This window comes from Hyla sarda, chromosome 8 (assembly GCF_029499605.1).
Source record: "Hyla sarda isolate aHylSar1 chromosome 8, aHylSar1.hap1, whole genome shotgun sequence".
Taxonomy (NCBI): domain Eukaryota; kingdom Metazoa; phylum Chordata; class Amphibia; order Anura; family Hylidae; genus Hyla; species Hyla sarda.
The window spans coordinates 154949583-154964635 of NC_079196.1; the positions used below are offsets into that span (position 1 = coordinate 154949583).

General features: G+C 41.4%; 1 protein-coding gene across 3 annotated transcripts in view; it reads right to left on the minus strand.

The window, feature by feature from the left end:
* Positions 1–931: 931 nt before the first annotated feature.
* Positions 932–15053, minus strand: part of SNX29 (sorting nexin 29) — an 819108-nt gene continuing 804986 nt past the window's right edge. For all 3 annotated transcript variants that reach the window (XM_056534825.1, XM_056534821.1, XM_056534824.1), the window contains one exon: positions 932–1442. In XM_056534825.1, the coding sequence (XP_056390800.1) occupies positions 1313–1442 (130 nt within the window). In that variant the 3' untranslated portion in view covers positions 932–1312. The remainder of the gene's footprint in view (positions 1443–15053) is intronic.

Below are 15053 nucleotides of genomic sequence, written 5' to 3' on the forward strand. Positions count from 1 at the left end.
TTCACTTGTTTGATTGAAATTCCAAGGAAAAAAACTGTGCAAAGTCAAAAACTGAATGGTGAAAACCATATGGAACCTTACGCACATATGGTTCTGTATGGTTCCCATTGACTCCAATGTTTTTAAAAAAACATATACGTTTCAATACAGTTTTTCACCCGGAACAAAAACCGTGGTAGGCTATGGTTTTGGGTACAGGAAAAAAAAACTGACAAAACTGTACAGGATGCAAAACGGAGACAACCTGATGCATCTTTTGGCATACGGTTTTCAATGGAGAGTCAATGTATACGGTGTTCAATACGGTTCCATACGGTTTTCAAATTGAAAATGTATACGGGAACTGCATTGCAAAAACGTGGTGTGAACCCAGTCTTAGAGATCCATGGGTATGTCTGTTCATAGAAAGGTTTTATCAGCAGAATAACTTACCAATATCTATCAGGCTAGAATAATGCTTAAAGGAGAACTCCAGAACATAAAAATTGTCCCCCATAGTGCCGGCAGTAAAAAAAATAAAGAAGTACATACCTTCCATCGCTCCCCCGGGGCCTTCAGTAACCGGCTCCGGCCTACGCCGCGATCCACTTCCTGGTTGCCGGTGGTGATGAATCATACTGCGCTCAGCCAATCACCAGCCGCAGCGAAGTCAGACTCGGCCGGCGATAGGCTGAGTGGCAGTGTGACGTTTTCGGCCCTGGCCGCAGGTGCCGGTGTAGTGAAGAATTTTGTGTCATTAAGCATTTTCACGCTGCCGCTCAGCCTATCGCCGGCCGAGTCTGACTTCGCTGCGGCTGGTGATTGGCCAAGCGCAGTATGATTCATCCGACCACCGGCAACCAGGAAGTGGATCGCAGCGGAGACCGGAGCCTGTTACCGGAGGCCCCGGGGGAGCGGAGGAAGGTATGTACATCTTTATTTTTTTACTGCTGGCAGTATGGGCGACAATTTTTATATTCCGGAGTTCTCCTTTAACAATGATCCTTTGATACAGACCATTTGTCATAAGTGTGTTTCCATCATGATGTAAAGACGGAAAAATCGGGAACCGATTATACTTAGCATGCGTCAGGTGACCCTGTAACATTAGTCAGCAATGTGCAAGATAAAGTGAAACCGAGAAGTAATGGTCATTGCATGAGTCACAGAAAGAATCTAGAATCTGATGATTTGTTCAAAAGAGGTGGGGATCCTGTTCTAGAAGATTCCAGACATGATAATATGACCTATTTCTATCTAGTCAGGAGCTGATTTACTGAGTTCAGTTTTTAGTCTCCCATTTATTGTTAGGGATGAGCATAGAACAAAGCGATCAGAGGTCTCCACTCTGAGGTTCAGGGTTCCGCGACTCTCTCTGGTGACTCCGAGATAATTTCGGAAATCGAGAAGCCACTTTGGATCGACTGCTTTTGCCACCTTGTTCTCCACTGCCTTGAATATCTCTGAAAGACAAAAAAGATAAATAGATAATAGGTATAAATTACTAATAAAATGACAGCAGAAAATGTAAGAACATGTTCCATTATGAACATTATTAACCTTGGAGAACACTTTTCACAGCAATTACCTTAACAATGTAACTCTCAGCAGACTATGCATATAAACACCATATACGTGTAATATAGCAAGGTTCCACATTTAATGTGCTGGCTGATGCAAGAGATAAATATAATTTATTATTCAGAAAAATACAGTACTTTTACGTACATTTTTTTACCCATTATTCACATGAACCAAAAGATTATATAGAAACCTCCACCTCACACCTAAACAGTCTACAGTTCACAGTGCAGGTACAGTTGATGGCCACAACCACAATGTCTGATCGCGGGGGGCCCGACACTGGGACCCCCCGCAATCTCCCTGCAGCACCCGCATTCTATGTGGGGACTGCGTCTCTAGTTTCGGAAACCTCCGGGTTTCCGGGACTGGAGACATGACGTCACGCCCCCTCCCATAGAGGAGGTTTCCGAAACTGGAGATTCAGCACCCGCATAGAATGTGGGTGCTGCAGGGAGATCGTGGGGGGTCCCAGCAGCGGGCCCCCTGCGATCAGACATCTTATCCCCTATGCTTTGGCTAGGGGATAAAATGCTTTTGCCCGGCATAACCCTTTAAGTTCTTAAGTTGACTTTATAACATCAATAGGATAAATGGTTAAGAATAATCGAAAAAGCAACCACCTCTCAAAAACATAAGACCCTGAAAAAGCACAGTTCTGTCTCTTATATTACAAATCAGAATTTGTCAGAATCAGTCAGCCTGTGGTTTCTATGCTTAAATTTTTTTTTACAAGGGCCAAGGTGGGAACAGATGAACTAGTTGTAGTGAATGAATTTGACATTTTAGAGGGTTGTCCTTTGTGTCTCAGCAATAAACTCATAGGCCCTCATTTACTAACAGGATCCCAACACTTTTTGTCGGGTTTTGCGCCAGAATTCTATCTGCGCCAGAATTTGCGCCAGAATCTGGCGCACAACCCGACAAGATCAAAATCACTCAGAGTGAAAAAAAAACCTACAAAAGGGGCGTTTTTCCCGACAAAAGGGGCGTGTTCCCGACAAAAAGAGAAAAAACCCTCCGAGTGTGAAGAAAACTCACAGGAAAACCTGTGAGTTTTGCTTCACAGAAATCCGACAGCTCAGAGCTGTCGGGAAATTACTCAAAACGGAGTAAATCCTGCTACCCGCAGCATGGAACAGGGTCTGTTCCATGTTGGGGGTAGTAGTAGAGGGGCTGAGGGATTGATCGCTGGGTCTCACTTCTGAGACCCGATCCGATCAGATGTTATTAAGCAGGGGAGCGGGCGGCATGTTCCGATCCCCTGCAATGTACTGTAAACTTTCATTTTTAAATTCCCCACCAGAAGCTCTGAATGGCCGGGACCGAGGAGCCAATCAGGGCTCCTGGCAGAGTTTTAATATAGAAGCGCTGTGGTGGGCAAAGATGTATAGAATCGCTGGGGGGGGTATATATCTGGCCCCTCCAGTGTTTCTATATATCTTTCCCCCTGCTGCGCTATATCAAACTTAGTGCCCGCTGCGCTTGAATAAATGTACTGCCCCCCCCCAGCGCTATTATATATCTATACTGACCCCCGCTGCACATATACTGACCCCCGCTGCGCATATTTATATATATATATACTGCCCCCCCAAGCTGAGCATATTAATCTTCTCCCTCCCCTGGCTGCCAGTGAATGAAAACTCTATTAGCGGGGGAGCGGAGGGCTGCTGCCCGCTCTCGCTGCTAAGAGTTTGTCATTCATAGTGGGCAGCAGCTGCATATCATGCTGTGGGGGTCAGACATATGGATATATGTCTGACCCTCACAGCATACATATACAAATGCCGGCTCACCGCTATGAATGACAAGTAAGTTATTGGCAGCAGCAGTGAGCCTCCGCTCCCTGCACTGCTTTACTTGTCATTCATAGCAGTGAGCCGGCACCTGTATATATAGATGCGCGGTAGGGGTCAGACATATGGATATATGTCTGACCCTCACAGCATCTATATATACAGGTGCCGATACAGCGCCTCTATATTAAAACTCTGCCAGGAGCCCTGATTGGCTCCTCGGTCCCGGCCATTCAGGGCTCCTGGTGGACTGGTGGGGAATTTAAAAATGAAAGTTTACAGTACATTGCAGGGGATCGGAACATGCCGCCCGCTCCCCTGCTTAATAACATCTGATCGGATCGGGTCTCAGAAGTGAGACCCGGTGCGATCAATCCCTCAGACCCTGTACTACAACCCCCAACATGGAACAGACCCTGTTCCATGATGGGGGTAGTAGTACAAGCACTAAAGTAGTCAGAATTTGCAGAGACTTTTTTCTGTCGCACAGAATACATTTTGTGCGACAGAAAAAAAACCTGCGACAGAAAGAAAAGGAAATTGGGCGACAGATTAGTAAATCACAAGGAAAAAAAAGACGAGTACACTGAAGAAAAAAACCTAACCGACACTCCAGTCTAACCCACAGTTATAAGCTTCTTTTATCTGTGGAAGCTCCATGTGACCATTCATTGTCTTGCACAGACCAGCAGTGTAGGATAATATGGTGCCCTTTGACATGAATGGTGAAATATAAATATATACCGTATTTGCATTGAATCTGCCAGGGCAGAGCTTTTCTTCGCTCTGATTTATGGAGAGAAGATCCAAGTGAGGGTCCCTTTTCATAGACCCTAAAATTGTCTAGAGAGGGGCTGTCAGCATCCAACCTACACTTTACCTGCGTCATTTGCATATATTTATATCATAATGTCAGATAGAAAATTGCACAATATATTGTAATAACAAACTAATAATGCAAATATAGCTTTGCTGCTACTGTACAGTATATTGCATGTTACATACCACAAAAGGTTTATTACACACAAAGTAAAGAGACTCCCCTACGCAATGCACAGATGTTAAGACAGTAGCAAACATTTACACCTTGTTAGTTCACAATATAGGGGCTTCTGCCATGGTGCATCCACTTTTGTCACTCCTTTCAAAGTAGTGCACCATTCAACATGACAGGAATTAGCTGGGGAGACACTCTATATATTTATTGCCGCTGGCTGTGCATGACATTTGGTCTTCTTACCCACCATGGAGAAAAGGAGTTAGCCAAGATTGCATCATCCCAACCCCTCTATTAGTTAGCAAAAACAGTAGAGGAGCCTTTCTCTTCTTGCTTACCCCTTAGATGTAAATGAATAATATATATATATATATATATTTACACATATACTATATCATGCATTTTACAGTTAGTTATATTAATATTAAGTAGATTTAACCTTGTTGCTGAATAAGGGTAGGGTTAAATGACGTTTTCTAATGTAGCTTCCGGCAATAGCCTACAAAACCAAGTGAAATCCATGCTGGGGATTTGTACGAGGAGCACAGAGAGAGGGAGCGGCAATGATGCTCTAGTTAGCTGTCTCCTAATTAAGAAGGTTTCATTAGATGATGAAGTACATTAGCGATACATCCCTGCTGGGCACTTTTAGCTTGTTCTGACTCTGATCCTACATGAATGATTTTGTATATCTCTGCTAGAAAACAAGATCATCATTCACTGTGGCCAAAAAAAATATTCACTTTTCTTATAGAGGTATAAAGGGTGAGTCTGGCAAATATCAGTGTGGGGAGGGAAGATAAGCAGTTTGCAATAGCTAATTTTACTATAGCCCTTGCCATAGCCTGTACAGCCCCTGAATTAATGGACCATACACACAGTATAAAATATTCTTTAGCAAATGTAATATCAACAAAGTGGACATATATGTACTATCACTGCAGGGGTGATAACTGCAACACGTTATATTTGGTAAAAATAATCTTCTTCCTAACCATCCCCGGAGACGTTTCTGCCCCCAGAGATGGTGAGGATTTGAAGTTAGAAAGTGTACCCCGGCAGGCCCCTGGGCAGGGAGCTATGTAAGGACACCATTTATTTTACCATAAAATATATGGAAAACTAAAAAAAATATTATTTGTGTGAGGAAATTGAAAAGAAAACCTGCAAATTTTGGAAGGATTTGTTATCACACCGTACACTTTACGGTAAAAATTACACATTTTCTTTATTCTGTGAGTTAATACGATAAAAATTATACCTATGGTTAGATACTTTTCTATTATTGTACTGCTTTTTAAAATACTTTTTTTTTTTTACAAAATAAGGTTTAAAATTGCCCTATTTTGACCACCTTTAACTTTCAAATTTTTCCGTATATGAGGCTGTATGAGGGATAATTTTTTCTGAGCCGTGATCTATAGTTTTTACCAGTACCACTTTTGCATACATGTGACTTTTTATTCGTTATTTATAAATTTTTCTGGAATATGATGTGACAAAAAAGCAGCAATTTTGGACTTTTTTTGAAACGTTTACACCATTCACCAAACTGGATCATTATCATCATATTTTGATAACTTAGACATTTACCCATGTGGCAATACCAAATATGTTTATACATTTTTTTAATGCTTTTTGGGGCAAAATGGGAAAATGGGGCCATTTAATTCTTTATTGGTGAGTTTTTTTTCACATTATATTAACGCTAATTTTAACTATTTTTTTTACACTTTTTATGTCCCCACTGTTGATTATTTTTTGCAATCAATCTTTAGATTGCAGATACTGATCAATGCTATGCATATGCATAGCACTGATTAGTGTTATCGAAGATCTACTTCTCTGGTCTGCTGGAATCAGACCAGATAAGAAGACAACGGGAGAACGGACAGAGGCAGGTGAGAGGACCTCCATCTGCCATCTTAGATGATCATCCATTCAAAGTGCTGCATTGCCGCAGATGCCGTAATGAGTATTGATCACGGAAACTGAGCAGGTAATGGTGGATATCAGTGCGATCACTGATGTCCGCCATTACCTGCAGGTCCCTGGCTGCGGATAGCAGCCAGGACTTGCTGTGCATGTAGAGAGCACCATTCTGGTGCTCATGTCATGTATAGGATGTATATGTACATCCTGGTGCATCAAGTACCAAGGCAACAGGACGTACATTTACTTCCTATGTTGTTAAGTGGTTAATGTAGAATTTTTTCCAATTGAAAGATGTTGATATTGACCTGGAGAGTTAAATCTAAAATAATTTTAAAAAAAACATTCCCTTGACTACTGGCTAGTACCTTCTAATATTGGAAATGACCAGCCACTCTTCATATTTAAAATCAATAATCTAATTTTGTTTTAGCAACAAATAAGGAATTTGAATACAGATATAATCCTTCTAAATACTACCTCCTTAATCCACTAGACATTAGACAAAAAAAAATCCCTTTATGAAGATAATTTTGTCTGCTTTTGAGATTGGCAATCTATCCCAGATTATTCATATTCTAACAACAGAGTTACCAACAGAGAGTTAATTATGAAAATCCAAAGATTACTTGAAATCTTAATTCCAAGATACTTAAATATTCTCACAATTGAACAATAAAACTCTTTTCTACAGTCCAAGGGAAGTAGAATTGACTTAGCCCAATTAATAGCTAACCCTGAAAAACTATACTGTAATACACTCGTCAGGAAGTTTCTCTGCCAGTTCTCAATGCGTTGCCACACTCGTGTGAAAAAACTATGGGCTACTGTAAGCAAGAAATATCTAAGGTGTTCTAGGCCTTTCTGCAAGCTCACTTTCCACAGGAGGAGGACACTATTCTGGCACCTTCCATCCAGCCCTCTGTGTCTGCATCGCAGAGTTTTTCATCTTCTGCTGCCATGAAATTTAAATAACTTAAATGATCACTTATTTATCAGACTGAAGGACCAAGAGTGGCATAATCACCCATCCTCCAAAAAAAACTAAACATTTTTACAAAGAAAACCCTTGTTGTGGAGGACCAGTGACAAATAACAACACTGTTAACCAAAATTAAGGTGCGTTTTAACTATGCTATATTAACATTTTTAAAATGTTAAATCAGCATTATTCCCCCTTGCTTGAGGGTGGCACAGATAATCCCGACCATCTTGGAAATTTTTACGACTCGGAAATTGATTTTCTGACCAACTTTTACCTGGTGAATTTTTTGATGTTCAAAACTGACTATTATTTGTCGGTTAGTTTAGTAAATATGTTGATATGTGTAAAAATGATATAGTCACACCCCTTTTTAGGTTTTTAGGGGTTAAAGTCGGTCTAACTGGCAAAGTGTGGTAAACTCTGGCGCAATCTGTCACATGGTGTCTGTGACATGGCGCAAACGTGTTGCAAGACAATTTGTTCTCAAAAAAAGCCCAAAACATGTCAGGAAAATTTTTGTAAATAAGGCCCATTGTCTGCGTACACTTTGTCTCTGCTTCCCCTGACCCCAAAACCCCCAATAAGGGTGTCAGATCTTAACAGTATAGCCAATGGCTGAATTTTCAGGGAGAAGAGTGGAATAGGTGACAGCCATGTCGAATAGCGCGTGAGAGATCAAATCCAGACAATGTTAAGCAATTGAATCCTTTAGTAGTTCTTGGCTTCGAGTACAATACCTGGGCCATTTTTATAAAATGTTATTCTATACTGAAGGCCTTCAAGATCTCCTATAAAAAAAAAAATCCATGTCCTCAAACTGGGTATTAAACATTCTGATTGCTGTGCACTAAATGGATTACAATTTTTTGGAGTCTGATGAAAAGGATCCTGGTAAATTACTTGATGTTGGTATTCAATTGGCATATTGGTTTATACGAGTCAATCCCAATGGGGGGTCTTATCTTGTTTCAAGATTAATATTATTTTTGCTTCTGGCACAGACAGTAAAGTCCTACACAACAAGGGAGAAGCAACGGGGTGAAGCAACTTACTATCTTTCTGAGAAATCTCAAAGGGTAGTCCATCATTCTCAGAGGTAGAATAACAATGATGGATCCAAATGCTTTCTTAATCTCCTTCAAGTACGGTACTCTAATCTAAAACTGGGATTTTTGGAATTTGCTTTTTAAAATTATTTCTATTTCATCCACTGACTGTCTTACTTCTGGTGCATAGGTTTAATAAAAAAAAATGTAAAATAAGTTAATTCCTCCACTATAGTTTTAGGATTATTGCATATACTGTAATTTTCTAACTTAATAGTTTTAATAGTTAATATATATTATCTTATATATTATCCTCATTAGGCATGTATTTGTTGTTCCTGCTTCCAAGAACCTTTTTTTTCTCAGTAAGGAATACTCTTGGCTTTTTGGTTAATGTAGTAAGTCAGTTTTTCTTGGGCCAAAATTCAGTTCTGTTTATTTTCTACAGAGGGGGAATTCATAAACTGTGCCTCAGTTTGACTTACATCTTCTCTTAGTCCAGACTCCTCTTTGGCAATGATTTTAGCTTCTGAATAATACCAAAAAGTTCCTCCCTTATGTATGCTTAACTGAATCCTATACAATCTTGCCTGGGCGATCCATTATGGAGGTAACCAGAGGGCTTACCTCTGATTCTGTCCCTGTTCCGGCTCTACCAGGCTTTATCAATCAAGGACAGAGCACACAGATCAATGGAGTTCTATGGAACGACATTGATCTGTATGAGGAATCTACTGATTTCTAAACTGAATTGGACTAAAAGTGTAAAAATAAACAAAGTTGAATAAAAAGTTTAAAAAGAAACATTAATACTTCCATATCAAAAGTTTGAATCACCCCCTTTTCCAAAATTCCATATAAAAATATGTAGACATAATAAAAATAAACATATGTGGTATCGCCGTGTGTGTAAATGTCCGAACTATAAAAATATAAATGTTAATTAAACCGCACGGTCAATGGCATACATGTGAAAAAAATCAAAAGTCCAAAATTGAGTATTTTTGGTAACTCTGTATACCCTAAAATTTTTTATAAAAAGTGACGAAAAAGTCCCATCAAAACAAACATTGGTACTGATAAAAACTTCAGATCATGGCGCAAAAATGAGCCCTCATACATGCCTGTATATGGAAAAATAAAAAAGTTATAGGGGTCAGAGGATGACAATTTTACACATACTAATTTTGGTACATGTAGTTATAATTTTTTTAAGTAGTAAAATAAAATAAAACCTTTATAAATTAGGTATCCTTGTAACAATATGGACCTACAGAATAAAGATATTGGGCCTCATTTACTAAGCTGAAACCACCAGTTTTTGTCTGGTTATTTTGGCGCAGAGTGTTTGAGACATGTCTGCGCCAGTGTGCGCCTGGAAAATCAGACAAACCCAATATTGCACTGTGAAAAGCCGAAAAGGGGGGCATGGTCTGTCACAAAGGTGGCTTGGTCGGCCCGAAAAGGGGCGTGGTTTCACAACCCGACCGATTTACTATTGAATTCACAGAAAATCCTGTGGGTAAATGGCTGGAAATATCCACCTAGAAAAAGCTGGTCAGAAAATGTTCCCGACTTTTCCCAATAGTAAATAGAGAGGAATCCTGCAAGTCTGAAAATGTTTTCCCTCTAGTAAAAACAGGGCCGCCATCAGAGGGGTACAACACATACATCTGTATGGGGCCGGGAGCTTCAGGTGGCCCAGAGGTCCCTGGACCTTTTTTTTTTAATTGGCCTGTCAGTGAGTGACTGCGACTGTCACTCACTGACCGCTGGGTGCCCGCCAGGACTATGACCGGGCCTCATAGTTCGAATCATAGCAGGGCCAGACAGGTCAGGGGCTGATGGGAGTAGAGATGTCACGTGCCCCGCGCAGGCACGCACGTCTACTCCAATCACCTGACCTGTCCCTGCCTACATCCCCACGAGTTCTAAAGTATCCTTCCTGTGCAGTGACAGGAGCAGCAGCAGCCCCACGCCATTGCATCGATCCCCGACAGGGTAAGTAAACTGGTGCGGGGAGGGGGGGTATGGTGGTTAGGGGACTACAATGGTGATGAGAGGTGGGGGGTTTATGGGGGTGATAAGACGTGCAGGGGTGTTATGGGGGTCATAAGAGGTGCAGGGGTGTTATGGGGGTGATTAGAGGTGCAGGGGGGTGTTATGGGGGGGATAAGAGGTGCCTTGGGGTTATGGGGGTCATAAGAGGTGCAGGGGGTTATGGGGGTCATAAGAGGTGCAGGGGGGGTGTTATGGGGGCCCTAAGAGGGGCAGAGGTGTTATGGGGGTGATGAGAGGTGCAGGGGGAGGGGGTGTTATGGGGGTCATAAGAGGTGCAGGGGGGTTATGGGGGTGATAAGAGGTGCAGGGGGGTTAAGGGGGTGATAAGAGGTGCAGGGCGTTAAGGGGGTGATAAGAAGTGTGGAGAGGTTATGGGAGTGATGAGGAGAGGTGCAGGGGGGGTGATGAGAGGTCCAGGGGGTTATGGAGGTGATGAGAGGTGCAGGGGGGGTTATGGGGGTGATGAGGAAAGGTGCCCCCGCACCTCTCCTCATCACCCCCCCATAACCCCCCCGGTTATAGTAGTGATGAGGAGAGGTGCGGGGGGGGGGGGGGGGGGTTATGGGGTGATGAGGAATGATGAGGACACAGAGGAGGTGTATATGTATATATATGATGTGTATGCATGTGTGGCAGCATTATGTTCAGTGGATACAATGTGTGGCAGACTTATATTCAGTGGATACAGTGTGTGGCAGTATTATATTCAGGGTACAGTGTGTGGCAGTATTCTATTCAGTGGTAACAGTGTAAGGCAGCATTATATTCAGGGTACAGTGTGTGGCAGTATTCTATTCAGTAGATACAGTGTGGGGCAGCAGTATATTCAGGTTACAGTGTGTGGCAGGATTATATTTAGTGGGTACAGTGTATAGCAGTATTATATTCAGGGTACAGTGTGTGGCAGCATTATATTCAGTGGATACAGTGTGCGGCAGCAGTATATTCAGGTTACAGAGTGTGGCAGGATTATATTTAGTGGGTACAGTATATAGCAGTATTATATTCAGAGAGTACAGTGTGTGGCAGTATTATATTCAGTGGATACAGTGTGTGGCAGTATTATATTCAGTGGATACAGTGTGTGGCAGCATTATATTCAGGGTACAGTGTGGGGCAGCATTATATTCAGGGTACAGTGTGTGGCAGGATTATATTCAGTAGATACAGTGTGGGGCAGCATTATATTCAGGTTACAGTGTGTGGCAGGATTATATTTAATGGGTACAGTGTATAGCAGTATTATATTCAGGGTACAGTGTGGGGCAGTATTTTATTTAGGGTACACTTTCTGGCAGGGTTATAATGATTACTGTCTTCATACAGAGGATGAGGATCTGCTGACAAAGTGAGGAGCCAATGATGTCTGGATGTCAGACTCTGCAGAGTAGATGGAGCTGGAGGAAGACCTGGTCTCTGGACCAGATAAAGAAGAAAAGATAACAGAGAAGATATCACTCCAGTCAGAAGACATCACTCAGGTCACTGATATCATTGTGTGTTCTCCTGACTGTCCCATTAGAGCTGTAGTCACTAGTAAATACTGCAGTGATGATGGGTAGGGAGCCCCGAGGTAATTTTTTGCATCGGGGCCCTGTGGTTTCTAGCTATACCTATGGAGGCAACTATTAACAGAGGGGCCTACCACAACTATGGGGGCAACTATTAACAAAGGGGCCTACCCAAACTATATGGAGCCCCCTATATAGTTTGGGTAGGCCCCTCTGTTAATAGTTGCTTCCATATAGTTTGGGCAGGCCCCTCTGTAGTAGTAGTAGTAGTAGTCTGGTGAAAAATAACTTATCCCCTATCCAAGGTAATTTTCTCCAAAATTGCTATGGGGATTTTCTCAGCAGAGAGCACTGTGGTCATGATGTCAGCAGAGAGCTCTGTGTTCCAAAAAAAAAAAAAATTCCTCTGTAGTATTTAGCAGCTAATAAGTACCGGAAGGATTAAGATTTTTGAATAGAAGTAATTTACAAGTCTGTTTAACTTTCTGGCACCAGTTGATTTAAAAAAAAAAAGTTTTTCACTGGAGTACCTCTTTAACCCCTTAAGGACGCAGGACGTAAATGTACGTCCTGGTGAGGTGGTACTTAACGCACCAGGACGTACATTTACGTCCTAAGCATAACCGCGGGCATCGGAGCGATGCCCGTGTCATGCGCGGCTGATCCCGGCTGCTGATCGCAGCCAGGGACCCGCCGGCAATGGGCGACGCCCGCGATCTCGCGGGCATCCGCCATTAACCCCTCAGGTGCCGGGATCAATACAGATCCCGGCATCTGCGGCAGTTCGCGATTTAAATGAACGATCGGATCGCCCGCAGCGCTGCTGCGGGGATCCGATCATTCATAACGCCGCACGGAGGTCCCCTCTCCTTCCTCCGTGCGGCTCCCGGCGTCTCCTGCTCTGGTCTGTGATTGAGCAGACCAGAGCAGAAGATGACCGAAAACACTGATCTGTTCTATGTCCTATACATAGAACAGATCAGTATTAGCAATCATGGTATTGCTATGAATAGTCCCCTATGGGGACTATTCAAGTGTAAAAAAAAATGTAAAAAAATGTAAAAGTAAAAGTAAAAAAAAAGTGAAAAATCCCCTCCCCCAATAAAAAAGTAAAACGTCCGTTTTTTCCTATTTTACCCCCAAAAAGCGTAAAAAACATTTTTTATAGACATATTTGGTATCGCCGCGTGCGTAAATGTCCGAACTATTAAAATAAAATGTTAATGATCCCGTACGGTGAACGGCGTGAATGAAAAAAAAAAAAAAAAAGTCCAAAATTCCTACTTTTTTAATACATTTTATAAAAAAAAAAATTATAAAAAATGTATTAAAAGTTTTTTATATGCAAATGTGGTATCAAAAAAAAGTACAGATCATGGCGCAAAAAATGAGCCCCCATACCGCCGCTTATACGGAAAAATAAAAAAGTTAGAGGTCATCAAAATAAAGGGATTATAAACGTACTAATTTGGTTAAAAAGTTTGTGATTTTTTTTAAGCGCAACAATAATATAAAAGTATATAATAATGGGTATCATTTTAATCGTATTGACCCTCAGAATAAAGAACACATGTCATTTTTACCATAAATTGTACGGCGTGAAAACAAAACCTTCCAAAATTAGCAAAATTGCGTTTTTCGTTTTAATTTCCCCACAAAAATAGTGTTTTTTGGTTGCGCCATACATTTTATGATATAATGAGTGATGTCATTACAAAGTACAACTGGTCGCGCAAAAAACAAGCCCTCATACTAGTCTGTGGATGAAAATATAAAAGAGTTATGATTTTTAGAAGGCGAGGAGGAAAAAATGAAAACGTAAAAATTAAATTCCTTAAGGCCAAAATGGGCTGAGTCCTTAAGGGGTTAAAGGGATACTCTGGTGGAAACTATTTTTTTTATTTTATTTTTTTTAAATCAATGGGTGCCAGAAAGTAAAACAGATTTGAAATTTATTTTTTGTCTGACCACAGTGTTCTTTGCTGACACCTCTGTCCATGCCAGGAACTTTCCAGAGCAAGAACAAATTCCCATAGCAAACCTCTCCTGCTCTGGACAGTTCTTGACATGGACAGAGGTGGCAGCAGAGAGCACTGTGGTCACACAGAAAGGAAATTTAAAATGAAAAGAACTTCCTCTGTAGTATATAGCAGCTGAAAAGTACTGATAGGATTAATATTTTTAAAAGTAATTTACAAATCTGTTTAAAGGGGAATTCTAGGAATTTTTTTTATTTGACTATGCTACAGGGGCTGTAAAGTTAGTGTAGCATAATATAGTGTCTGTACCTGTGTGTGATGGTTTTCTCACAATTCTTCTGTGATTTTCACCCCGATATTTATTTTTATCAGTATACAAAATTACTGTTGTCTCAGATTTTTCCCAGGTTGCAATGCGGCCGAGACCTGACTCACTAGTCAGCTGATGACAGGGAGCCTGTCTGCTTCAATGGGTGGAGTGATCGCTTCATGGGAGAGAGATCAATCTGCAACTAATGCAACAGCTGTAGGCACCCTGATTGAAAACCACAGGTCTTTTGAATGGATATAGCTCATTTATGTTTCAATGGGTGGGGTGGCTGATATGTGGGAGGGAGGAAAATTTAATTATGGGATTTGTAGTCAAAAAAAGCAACCCAAAACAGGAAATACCAGTTCACAAAAAGCTAGCCACAGTGTTATGGTAATCTCACAGCATAGCCATTTAGCCCCAAGACAAGCGCAGATCTTTCCTAAGCATGCCCATTACTGCCTGCCAGCTACGTACTAAAATCAGCTTATGGTGGATAACTCCTTTAACTTTCTGGCACCAGTTAAAAAAATAAAATTGTTTTCCACCGGAGTACCTCTTTAAATAAGGACAAGTGATTAACTGACCATGCAAAAATGTTATGCTGTGGATGATCATGGAGCAGGAAAACAGGTAAACTAGGAAAAATATTGGGGTTGTGCAGGGCTGCAGGCCATTCCACAGTCTTGTGTATAAGTTTCCCCCAGTGCATATTCTTGTGTATACATTGCCCCTAGTCAGTCCAAAGACTTGCAGTATGTAGATGTAACCCCTGATCAGACCAGTGTTATGTACACCCAGCGACCAGCCAATCCACAGTCTAGTGTAAATGCTGCCACCAGTCAGTCCATGTACATGTGGAAGGTATGGAAG